This window comes from Olea europaea, unplaced genomic scaffold (assembly GCF_002742605.1).
Source record: "Olea europaea var. sylvestris unplaced genomic scaffold, O_europaea_v1 scaffold2205, whole genome shotgun sequence".
Taxonomy (NCBI): domain Eukaryota; kingdom Viridiplantae; phylum Streptophyta; class Magnoliopsida; order Lamiales; family Oleaceae; genus Olea; species Olea europaea.
In genome coordinates, this window is record NW_019240070.1 from 42,205 (window position 1) to 54,198 (window position 11,994).

Sequence of the window (11,994 nt, forward strand, 5' to 3'; positions counted from 1 at the left end):
GCATCTGTCTCCCATAATTTCCCTTAAGTAACACCCATCTAATCCAATTATTGGCTTACGACCATTCAAAAACCCTCTGCTTGCATGCTTCGAAGCAAATGTATATTCCTTTGAAAACCTACTCCCTCAATGCAATGAATATAGTAGATCCTGCATATGATCAAAGCATCCAAAACTGTTTTTTAGATTGCCTTAGAAAAGTAACTTTACATGCCTTAATGCCTGTATGCAACATCCCGACTAATGTAAGACTTTAGATCTTGCTTCACACAACGAATGATGCACGTTGACTTCCATTCAGGATTTTCTCTAAAAGTCTCCAAATATCGCTTAGCTAAGAAATCATATGTGAGACACCTATTTATCTTACCACGACTGCACGTGTGCACTAGGGCTATTGATTTTATTTGAGAATGCATCATCCTTACACATCTTAGACGCCCAGATATTCCAATTGCATCCTTCCTTGCATAAAGCTTGCACCCTCGATTTATTATTTGCTATAATTTTCACGTTGTACCTATGGAGTGCCCCGTATGTTCTAACTACTCATCTAAAAGCATCTATCGAACTGAACTTTGGTCAACCATGAATTGAGGATCCTGCACATTCTTCTCCGCACAAAATTCGATAAATCTAGGCTTGATTCGTCGTCCGATGAATAGCCAAACAATAATTTCTAAGAGGATGGGTACTCCAAGTCAATATCTTCATCCCCATTTTACATGTACATGTTGTCATCCTCATCCTATGATATTCGTTATTAACAACGATAAAATTTGGATCATCCTCTTACTGTCACCATGATGCATAGCACAATTAGTCCAAAATAAGAACATATATATATATATATATATATATATATATATATGGTAAAACAGTGGATGAATAGAAGTATTGCCAATCATTTACATAAAACTAAAACAAATATGGTAAATACATAGTAAAATAATAAATCGATGAACACCAACACATCAATGAATAAGTCGAAAACCATTAGCGAATCTAGATTCCAACTATCGAAATAGCCAAGCAATCAAACAACATGAGGTGGAGATCTAGTGATTACGAAGAATCAAAAGGAAGTAATAATGATATCAAAAAGTAAGTAAATTTTACGTGCATCTGACCATCCATTGTGTGGCATCGTCGGTCTTCCTTCCTTCTTCCTCTTATTTAATGGAATGGGTAGGATTTGGGGAGAAGAATTTGGAGATTTTGGGACTAGGGTTCGTAAATAGCTGGTTTGTGGGTTTTTGGAACTCTAGAACAAACAGGTGTTTGGAAGAACGGTTGTGCTATGTGTACAACCAGAGTTGACAATTAGACACATTAGAGGGGGCCCATGCTGAATAAAAAAATCGTGGGTCCCTCTTCTTGTGAGTACATTGTTAATCTCGATTGTACAAGAAGAATAATTCTTGAAAGAAATAGATTTTTTGGGAGTTTCTTACCACAAAACATAAAATGTTTTCAAAAATGATTTTCTTAGTTGGCATATGTAATTTTCAGTTTTTGAATAAACAATGATGACGAGGCTCTACATGGACGTTTCGTTAGCCACGTCACCACTTCTGTTATGGTTTACAAACGGAAGTTAATTAAGCTCCCGTTTGGACTCCATTCTCATTCTTTTTCTCTATCTTATTTTCAACCATACAATATTTCATAAAATAATATTACAAATAAATAAAAAACTTTTTATTCGTTTTCAACCACATATTTTTCAAAAAACACCATTCCAACCATTAAAATTTGGCAAGATTGGTGGCCAAACGAGGGCTAAGTGAGTAACGTCAAATATTTGGGTAAATTCAATGGTCAAATCTTGACATTTTAAATATGTGAAAGTAATCAAAGACGTGAATATAAATTTAGGGACTATTAGGACAACTAAGCCCCCATTTGGCCCTATTAATTTGAATTATAATGGAGGAATAGTATTTTTTGAAAAAATGAGTGGTTGTAAAAGAATGAAAAATATTTGAATTACGTGTAATATCATTTTACTGAAAATTGTGTTATTAAAAATAGAAGAGAGAAAAATTTAATTTAGGCCCCGTTTAGTAGCCATTTTCTTCAAAATGCATTTTTCTCTACCTTCTTTTCAACCACACATTCTTTATTAAAATAATATTACACGTAAATCAAAAAATTTTCCTTATTTTTCAACCATACATTTCACATTAATTTACTATTCTAAAATATATTTTTACATAAAAACACCTATCAAACAAAGATTTAAAGGTTACAGACGAGGCTAACTCTTACCACGCAATAAAATACGAGTTACCAATCTCATCCCCAATTTCTCGCTTATGACTCACTGATTGTGTTATTAAAAATAGAAGAGAGAAAAATTTAATTTAGGCCCCGTTTAGTAGCCATTTTCTTCAAAATGCATTTTTCTCTATCTTCTTTTCAACCACACATTCTTTATTAAAATAATATTACACGTAAATCAAAAATTTTTCCTTATTTTTCAACCATACATTTCACATTAATTTACTATTTTAAAATATATTTTTACATAAAAACACCTATCAAACAAAGATTTAAAGGTTACAGACGAGGCTAACTCTTACCACGCAATAAAATACGAGTTACCAATCTCATCCCCAATTTCTCGCTTATGACTCACTTCTATTAAGCAGTAGGCGGGAAAAAAATTCTGAAAAAAAATAAAAAACAGAAGAGGGAGAAACGGAAAAACTCTATTCGATCTCCGACCATGAGAGCCGCCGGTCGCCGCCGCGCTACGGAATCCTTGGCATCGGACCGCCGTCCCCCACCACCCACACCTACCAACACTGCAGACCCATGGCAATACCTGTCCACCCCAGTCCCTGGCCGCGACTCCGACGCCAGTTTCTGCAGCAGCCGCCCCTCAAACGCCTCCATCGGCCGCCCGTCAGCCGCTTTCCCCAACACCTCCGACAAATCTTATCAGCTTGCTTCTATCAGAACCATCAATGCCTATCTTGCCTCTCTCTCCCTCCCTTTCTCTCTCAAACCCCCTCTTCCCTCCGCCAAAGACATCACTGAAACCCTCAAATTCCTCCTCCATCGCCTTGGCTTCTCAGCGCAGAAATTAGATGAAGACCTTGTCCTGAAAGTCTTGAAGGCCCTGAAATGTCCCTTGAAATTAAACAAATCTGCACTCAAAGCCCCGGGTACCCCTCATGCCTGGCCTAATTTGCTTGCCGTCATTCTCTGGGCTGTTCAGATAGTTAAGTACAACGATCATTTGTTGAACTCCCCGTCGAGTTTTGAGGATAATAGCATGTTCAAGTACACGGCAAATAGTTACTTGAGTTACATTAGGGGGGATGATCAGGCAGTGGATGCTTTGGACGAAGAGTTTATGAGAGAATTGCGCGAGGAAAGAGATAAAATAGAGGAGAATGTGAAGGCTGTTGAAGGAAATGTGAATGAATTGGAGGTTAAATTGGAGAGTTTGAAGAAGGGACCGAGCCAGAAGGAGGCATTGGAGCAGGAGAAGGCTTTATTGGAGAAGGACGTGACTAAGTTCCATATGATTATTGAGCAGTTGGATGGGCATATGCTGGAGGTGCAAAAGAAAATTGAGGAGAAGGAGAAGGAATTGGAGGTAAAGGTGGCTGAGAGGAAAAGGATCTGCGATGAGAACGAGGAGTTGAAGAGAACCATAGAGGAACAGGGTATTAATGCAAGGGATGCAGAGAGGATGAAGAGAGAATTGCAGGCTGTGGAGAGGGAAAAAGAGGACGCAGAGGCTTCTAGGAATGGTTGGGAGGAGAAGATTTGGGAGCTTGATTCTGAGATCGGGCATAAGTTCAAGGAGCTTGAGTGGTTAGCAATCGAGTGCAACCAAGCTATCCGGAGGTTTTTCCCTGCTCTCGTTGCACCGTTGTTGGTTTTTTAATGTGAATTTGCAATATATGTGTGTGTGTGTGTGTGTGTGTGTGTGTGTGTGTTTAGAGTTGTGGTTTTAGATGAGAAGAAATTATCCTTAGCGTACAGCTCCTGTAAATGATTTAGGTGCTGGGAATTAAGCTAGTTATGTTGTAAACCGCAGTGTCATAGCAATCCACTTTTGAGAAAGTGCCATCAGTTTAATTTCAGTGATGTTGGACATAATAATATTAACAATCAGCTTAAACATGTGGTGAAATTCTGGACCGTGATTGTATATTTTTTCTTTTATCTTCTTTTCAATGATCTGTATTCACAGCATTATCAACAGGCATCTTTACTAAGGAATTTTTGACCATCTTGTTACATGTGTTGTAAACTGTCAAAGACAATACTTCTATTGCGTCTTCCCTCTCTGTCTTTGGTTACTTTTAGCCCTGAGATGCAAATCGGCTAGATGCTTCAGTATCAAGAAGTATTGTTTAATTGTCTTTGTTTGGTCCCTGTAGATTCTATGGATTGTGTCAGAATATGTTACGGGGTTACAAATGCAATTCATGCCCTAGTTCCACGGCCCTGCTTCTCCCCCCGAAAAAACATATCAATTTTATTTTTTATTTTATCACAGTGAATTAACCTGCTCAGTCACTGATTTTATATACGTCTTTGTAGTCTTCTTTCTCTTGAAACTTGATGCAAGCTCTCCATTAGGTTCAAGCAGAGGACTTTCTTTGTTGTTTTGTGATTTTTTGAACTGAATATATCATAATAATGTTTTAATTATTACGATTTGCTTTTCTTGAAGTTGAAGAGAAAGGGATAGGAAATCGACTCTTCATTGTTTTAATCATTTTATTGATAGGGAATATTATCGAGGCAGGCATAGCTTTCCGCACAGACTGCACACGACATTCCATTGCTATAAAATAACTAGATAAAACTAAATTAAGATCTTCATAGAAGGTGAATTGCCATACGTTGTTTTCCCTGTCTTGGTTATTTTGCCCTCTAATAACTATGCAATTTTCAACGCACATTTACTTCACCGACCATAAATTTTATAATTCACTCGTCCCATACGCTGCCAATATTTACTCAATTTTGGTTTCTAGGTTAAAGCTTGGAATTGGATTTCAATATCAGTTGAATGCCAAGGGGTCCACACCTGGTGATGTACTGGGATCAGATTACAAATCAATACTGAAGCCTGCACTCACCTCATTTGCTGAAGAAATAAAAGCAAGTTCAGTAGAGAAATTGGAAGAATTGATATCTCTTCGGCAACAGTCCGGAGAGAACGCTGCTAAGATTGAGGAGAAAAGAAATCGTATCTCTGCCTTTCAATCCTATATTGACGAAGTAAGTGCTCACATCCATTAGATATTTGCAAATGCCTCTTTTGCATCCACGCCTCAATTCATTAAAAATCATGAGCCATGTAACGATCACCCACTGCATGCTGCTTTAAACTTACCAGATTACATTGCATCCTCAATTAATAGGTTGTCCAATATGAAAATAAGTGTGTATTGGAAGAATCTCAAATAATTGAGTGATGTGCCCCACTATCCTCTACCACATAGTGACATGGAGATAATTGTGCATTTTGGCTCAAATATAAAAGGAATTGCCTGTCTCCTGTGTTTTGGCCATGAAACTCAGCCGATCAAGCCTCATTGGTGAATTCTCTTTTTCCACTTTGCAAAATACAATAGGCCTAAATTTATTTCAATTACATCATTCTATGTGATTTAGGTCAACCTCTACCTCTAGATTTACTATTACTACTAGTCGCTTCACTTTTCCTCGATAGTCATCTAACTTTGAATTGAATATTTGATCATCTGCCTTATTTCTTTTTGTTTTAACATACTAAAAGATCTTTCCATTTTAAAACAAATGCCTGTCATGTGGTCATCCCAAAAAAGATGTGGGAGAAAGCAAAATGTTATCTCCTGTTCCTTAATAGCTAATTTTTATTCCAGAGTATTGTTTTTTTCTTGGGATTTGTTATAAGTTATAACTTTATCCAACTTGATAATTTAGTTAAATCCTTTGATTAGTGTCTTTTAAGAAAAAGGAAATGCTCTAAAGTAAGACTAAGTGAATGTTTGGGTGTCATTGTAATCTCGTTAAAATGAAAAAGGAGTCCATGCACGAAAATGTGTGGATAATTAGTAGATATAGTTGTGAATGTTTGAATAAAATTAAAGTTTGACCGAAAATTATAAATGACTTGTAACGTTTCCCAAACATATGCAGGACTCTTTAAAGTTCTGTTTATAACAATTAATGCGGTTGTTTTTAGTATTATTACATATAACCTAGCAGCAAATCTAGATTGCCTAGTATTTATCCTTAGATATGATGATGGAGGCCTCCCAAAGATCATTGCATCGACATGGTTTCTGCTCACTTATCACAAATAGCTCAAATTGTCTAATTTGCAGTATTTTAAAAACCGTAAAGCGTGGCGAAACATAGAGTCCAAGCTTTGACCTAGACGAGCGCCTAGGCATAAAAAACTGTAAAAAAATGTTTTTTATTTTAATATTATTTTAAATTTCTAAATCAATCTAAAAATTATTTAATAATTAAAGAAAGAAAGCATTAAAAGGGTTAAAAACATTGTAAAAGCGTTAAAAAAGCACGCCTAATTGCCCAAAAAAAAANAAATTTTGAAAATATTAAACATTTTGGATTGACGTTGTCTAAACCGCATTCTGTTTTGTTGGGGGTGGGTAGAAGGTGCTGCATTTATCAATCATCTGCACGTGCCTCTGTCTAAGTGGTCATTAATTTGAGGAAGACAAGTCAGTTTTCTTTCCATTTATTCCTTTATATGATAATGTTTGATACTTGTTATGGAAAGAAGTGAGCCTACATTGGTTCCGGAATGGTTGAAAAATGGTGGAAGTCTGACTGGTGGCAGCATTACATCACATTCAGGTTTTTTTTATGATAATTTTGAAGTAATATAGTTTATTTAGTATGTTCTGCTTAAATTGGCTTAATCTAGTTTCTAAATGCATCTTTGTTTTGTCAGAGAGTCAAGCTACATCAAATCTTGCAAGAAATAAGTCATCTGTGCATAGCAACGGCCATGATTCAAGGCGATCATATGGTTCTGATAGAACCACTTCTTCATATTTCCACCGGAGTTCTAGTAGTAATGGTTCTGGTCGTTTGATGTCTTCCGGTAGTTTTGGTAGAAATCACCCGGATAGGGACTGGGAAAGGGACATAAATGATTCTTGTGACAAAGGAAGGCCTGTTTTGGGGGACTATAGGCACAGAGATTTTTCAGGTGTTTTTGGGAACGATTTGCCGAGTAAATATGAGAGGGATGGGGTGAGGCGTTCACAGTCTATGATTTCTGGGAAACGTGGGGAGACATGGTCAAAGAAAGTTGTAACAGACTTGAGCAGTGCCAACAGACACAACAATGGCTTGCTCACTGAGGGCAGTCCTGTTGGCAGTGCAAACAAAGCTGCTTTTGAGAGAGATTTTCCATCCTTGGGAGCAGAAGGAAGACCAATCACTCCTGAGGTTGGAAGAGTCCCATCTCCTGTCTTGAGTAATGCCATTCAGAGCTTACCCTTTGGCACCTCAACTGTGAAAGGTTGCGAAAAGTGGACCTCAGCATTGGCAGAGGTTCCCTTGATAGTTGGTATTAATGGAATTGGCACGTCATCTTTGCAGCAATCCACTTCTTCAAATTCTTCTTCTGGCACTTTTGGGACAAGTTCTGGTCTCAACATGGCTGAAACTGTGTCTCAGAGTTCTACTCATGCTCAGACTACTACTCAGGTAATTTTCAATTCTCCCTGTGTTTTCGGGGAATGAATCAGAAAGTTATTATGCTTATATGATGTTTTATGTTCTGTTACAGTCATCAGCTGGAGCTTCAAGACAGGAAGAACTGGCATTCAAACAATCTAAGCAGCTAATTCCCATGACACCATCCATGCCGAAAACCTTGGTAAGAGCGTTAAAACCTTTGCTTTAAAGTGCGTGATACTTAGTGAATCAGCTTTGATAGAAGAAGTTTGTTAATATAGAGAAAATTACAGAAGTATGGAGCAAGGAGTACTCGGCTACACGTTAACACAATGAAAGGAACATATGAAATAAATGAATCTTTCTAAGCACATTGCAAATCTAATAGAGCTAAAATGGCAAATATGCTAGAAGCTTTAACACATAAAGATGACAAAACACACAACTGTATTCCATATTAATTAACATGGAGTCATTTCTTCTTCATGCGAGAACTATGTATTCTTTCAATCCAGGCCATCAGTGTGGCAGTTAGACAACAGGTTCTTAGTATTCCTATTAACTGAATATGAAAGGAGAAAAATGGAAGCGTATCTAATATAAAGAAGATTTGTAAATATATAGAAAGAGTTACAGAAGTAGAGGAGTGCTTTGGTAGTTTTGGAACTTCAAAACAAAGTGTTTGCTTGGTAGGGATTTTGTTAATTGATTTTTTAATTGTTAGAGATAAAGTGGGTCCTACTTGTGAGAGAGAAATTCAAAAATGACGGTTGAAATAGTGAAATAACTGTCAAAATTTTGATTTTAATTGGATTTTAAGCTGTACCAAACATGCTCAAAGAAAATTATTATTGAGATAACTCTTATTAGCGTCTTGCATATCCAGTATAGCTAAACTGGCTCATGGCCTAAAAACTTTAGACCATAGTGATGACAAGAAGCTCGCTTTGTTTCACAAGCAATGAAATTACCCTCTCTATTATGTCTAATCTAGAAATGGCTTGCTTTTTTCTAGTTAATAAAGAACTCTATTAATATTCTAGTCTTCTAAATTGGAAATATTTGTTCCTATACAAACTTCCAACCTGATTGTGAAAGGAAAAATCAAATTGTTTCAGTATTTACTGAATTAAACATTATTTAGCTTCTTTTCCCGCTCTTTTTGGGTATTTGAAACTTATTTGGTTTATTGTTGATGACGTGTTGATATTCTCTCTGAATTGTGTTTGCCTTTAGCAGCATTTATGTTGATCCAACATCTTTACTCTTACTTTTATAACATCTGTTTGCATTTAAACTCCAACTGATGATGATTTCTACCAATATCAATGGATGAATGAATGTGGGAATTGACGGCATGAGAATTTAAACATGCATGGTCAACTGGCGATAAAGGCCCCCAGGACTGAATCTTACTTATACAACTTACTGTCTCACAACTGATCCCTTCTTATCTTCACCAGACGAGTGGTTCATTATCCCTTTTAGCCTATTTGGACAAGGTAACCATATAATAGTCAGTTGTCTGGTTGTCCTTAGAAACTCACTAGCCAGTATCGTATCAATCAAATTCCAAAAGGCCCCTCAATAATTCCTCCAACGATGTAAGAGTCTGCATTCTCTCTGGACAATTTATACTGTCAAGTCAATACCAACTTCTGTAATCTCTGTGGTGCCCTAAGGCAATGTTAACAAGGAATTTTTGAGGCCTTCATGTCCAAGAAGACCAGAAGACGGATGCCATATCTCAGTAATGAAAAAATTTAATTAACAGCACACAAAATAATTATCCTAATCCGTGCAGTAAAAATCCCAAAACTTGCGGTACTTTAAGAAGTAACTATCCCACAGGAAAAGCAGGGAGGTAATCAAACCTCAGACGTGCAAACCTATCAGCAATAACAAAAGAATTCCAAAAATTCCAGAAAATCTAATGATTTGAACAGTGAGTAGCACAGAAAAAATACCGGGAAATAAAGAATGGTGTGTGTATCAAATGTGAAATAGAATGGCCCTCTATTTTCAGATTAATATAAGAGAAAAGTATATCTTCAGAATCTTCTGTATAAGTGAAAACCATAGTCCCTTCAGTCAAAACTTGCAAGTGGTGAAGGTTCATAATTGGTGTCAAATTTTCTATAGATAAAAGACTAGTGTCCTTTTCTCTCATTTTGCCCTTTTCATGTACATTGCGGATAGTTGAAGAAGAGTTTTGATGTGTTTGTATGTAGAGAGAGATTTTGTATGTACATGTGGATGTGTTGAGGAAATTTCTGGGTTTTGTGAATAAAATTTGTTTTGAATGGTATTTTCCTTGTTTGTTGTTAGTAATATTTCTATATGTATTGTGGACTGTAGCGTGCTTGTATTTTCTGTGCATGTGTTTGTGCATTGTAGAAAAGTGATAATAGCAGTTCACTTTGTTCTAGTAGTGATAAAACATTAGGACTTATGGATTTGCTATGATGGATGATCAAATCGAAATTTGTTCCTATTGACAGTACAAATTATCTGATGCCACCCTTAAGGTAGGTTTTATGAGGTATAAACAACTTATTTTTAGTTGTTACCTAAACTTGATTTACATAGATTTGAAACAAGAGGTAAATATGTGTTGGAGTATTGAAATCTTTTGTAAATGGATACTTGAATGTGACCATTTCTAGGAGAGTAGGGGTTATTTGTGAGAAGAAGAAACGGGATGGGGGTGCCATACCTCGAAATGGCAGTTTTCTGAAAATGGAAAAATCTCAGGTCTTAAGGCATTTTGTTGAATAATGTCCAGTAGCTCACAACAACAATGACACAATCAAGTCACCTGCAAGAACATGAATGAAAAAGTTTCCGCTTTATGTGCTTATGATATGAGGTTATAATATTACTTTGAGTTTAATTGAGGGAGAGTTTGCAATATGTTCTTTCCCAGTGCTCTATTTGGTTTATTTATGAGATATGCATTTGTCACTTTAATTAAAATACCTTAAGCATTTGCAGATTTTTAGGAATGTGATTATCCCTGTTGGACAACTTTCTGTTATTTGGCACCATTCATCTGTAGATGTATTATGAATATACTGTTGTTAAAATTGAACTTTTGCTTCAGGTCTTGAATTCTTCAGATAAACAGAAATCTAAGGTTGGCCAACAATATACGCTGGCATCTTCACTTCCTGTTAGTCACTCTCCACGCGGAGCTCCTGAGAAGTCTGACATTTCAAAAACGTCTAATGTTGGAAAGCTCCATGTTCTGAAGCCAGTGCGAGAGAGAAATGTCGTCTCTCCTTCTGCCAAGGATAACTTAAGCCCAACAAGTGGTGGCAAAATCTTGAATTCCTCTCTTCTTGTTGCTCCGTCGGGTTCTGGATCTGCAGTGACTAGGGGCCCACCAAACAACCCCATTATTCCTGGTGCCAATCGCAAGCCTATATTGACTGTGTCGGAGAAGAAATCGACTTCCCAAGCTCAAAGTCGAAATGAATTTTTCAACCTTATGAGGAAGAAATCTTTAGCAAACTCATCTCTCGTTCCTGATGCATCCACGGCAAATCCATCTCCCGTTCATGATCCATCTATGGCAAACTCCATGAACATTCCTGATCACGGTGCTACAGAGTTGATATCTGTTTTGGATAAGCTTGGTGAACTACCTGAGGTGGTGGCTTCTAATACTCCTCGTGCAGTTGATGCCCTGTCATCTATTAGCTTGAGTGAGAGCCATATGTCCGTGGACAGAGGTGAATCGACCTGCAATACTGATGCCTGTAATGGGCAGAAATATGTTAGCAATGGAAAAGAAAGCTTAAGCATTGGTCCTATATTTCCAGAGGAGGAAGCCTTTTTACGATCTATGGGATGGGAGGAAAATGCTGATGAGGGTGGTCTTACTGAAGAGGAAATTAGTGCTTTCTACAGATATATAACTAACAAGGTACTTGACGACGTTGAATTTAATATCATTTCGTGTTTTTATTTTGGTTAATACTGTTGCATTTTTATTAATGACTTACGTTGGTCATGTGAACTGCAGTACATCGATCCAAGGACGTCACTGAAAATATTACGAGTAAAGCCGAAGTTTTTATTGACTCTTGGCTCGGAATTTGGGACTGGTGATAACATTTCTTCTGGATTGAGTTCATCTGACACTATTCTGGAATCTTGATATGCTGGAATCATTTATGTTTCTTCGATTGACATTGAGATTAAAAACTGCCGTAGCAAAATAGATGCTCAAAGTAGATGCTGGTGAGTTGATGCTTTTGCTGGTGTTATGAAAGTGGAATAGGAATAAGTAGCTGATAGTTCCAGTCCCGATATTGA

At 36.9% G+C, this 11,994-nt stretch overlaps 2 protein-coding genes across 2 annotated transcripts; both read left to right on the forward strand.

Moving 5' to 3' along the window:
* Window positions 1-2,637: 2,637 nt before the first annotated feature.
* On the forward strand, window positions 2,638-5,503 carry LOC111380762 (kinetochore protein NDC80 homolog). Its single transcript, XM_023004397.1, has 2 exons — window positions 2,638-3,864; window positions 5,007-5,503. The coding sequence occupies exons 1-2, from the start codon at window positions 2,732-2,734 to the stop codon at window positions 5,272-5,274; spliced, it is 1,401 nt and encodes a 466-aa protein (XP_022860165.1). The 5' UTR covers window positions 2,638-2,731; the 3' UTR covers window positions 5,275-5,503.
* Window positions 5,504-6,574: 1,071 nt separating this feature from the next.
* LOC111380758 (serine-rich adhesin for platelets-like) lies at window positions 6,575-11,988 on the forward strand. The gene is made up of 5 exons (XM_023004393.1): window positions 6,575-6,843; window positions 6,941-7,704; window positions 7,787-7,876; window positions 10,778-11,602; window positions 11,702-11,988. Exons 1-5 carry the CDS (start codon window positions 6,759-6,761, stop codon window positions 11,834-11,836), a joined length of 1,899 nt encoding a protein of 632 aa, XP_022860161.1. The 5' UTR covers window positions 6,575-6,758; the 3' UTR covers window positions 11,837-11,988.
* The last annotated feature ends 6 nt before the right edge of the window (window positions 11,989-11,994 follow it).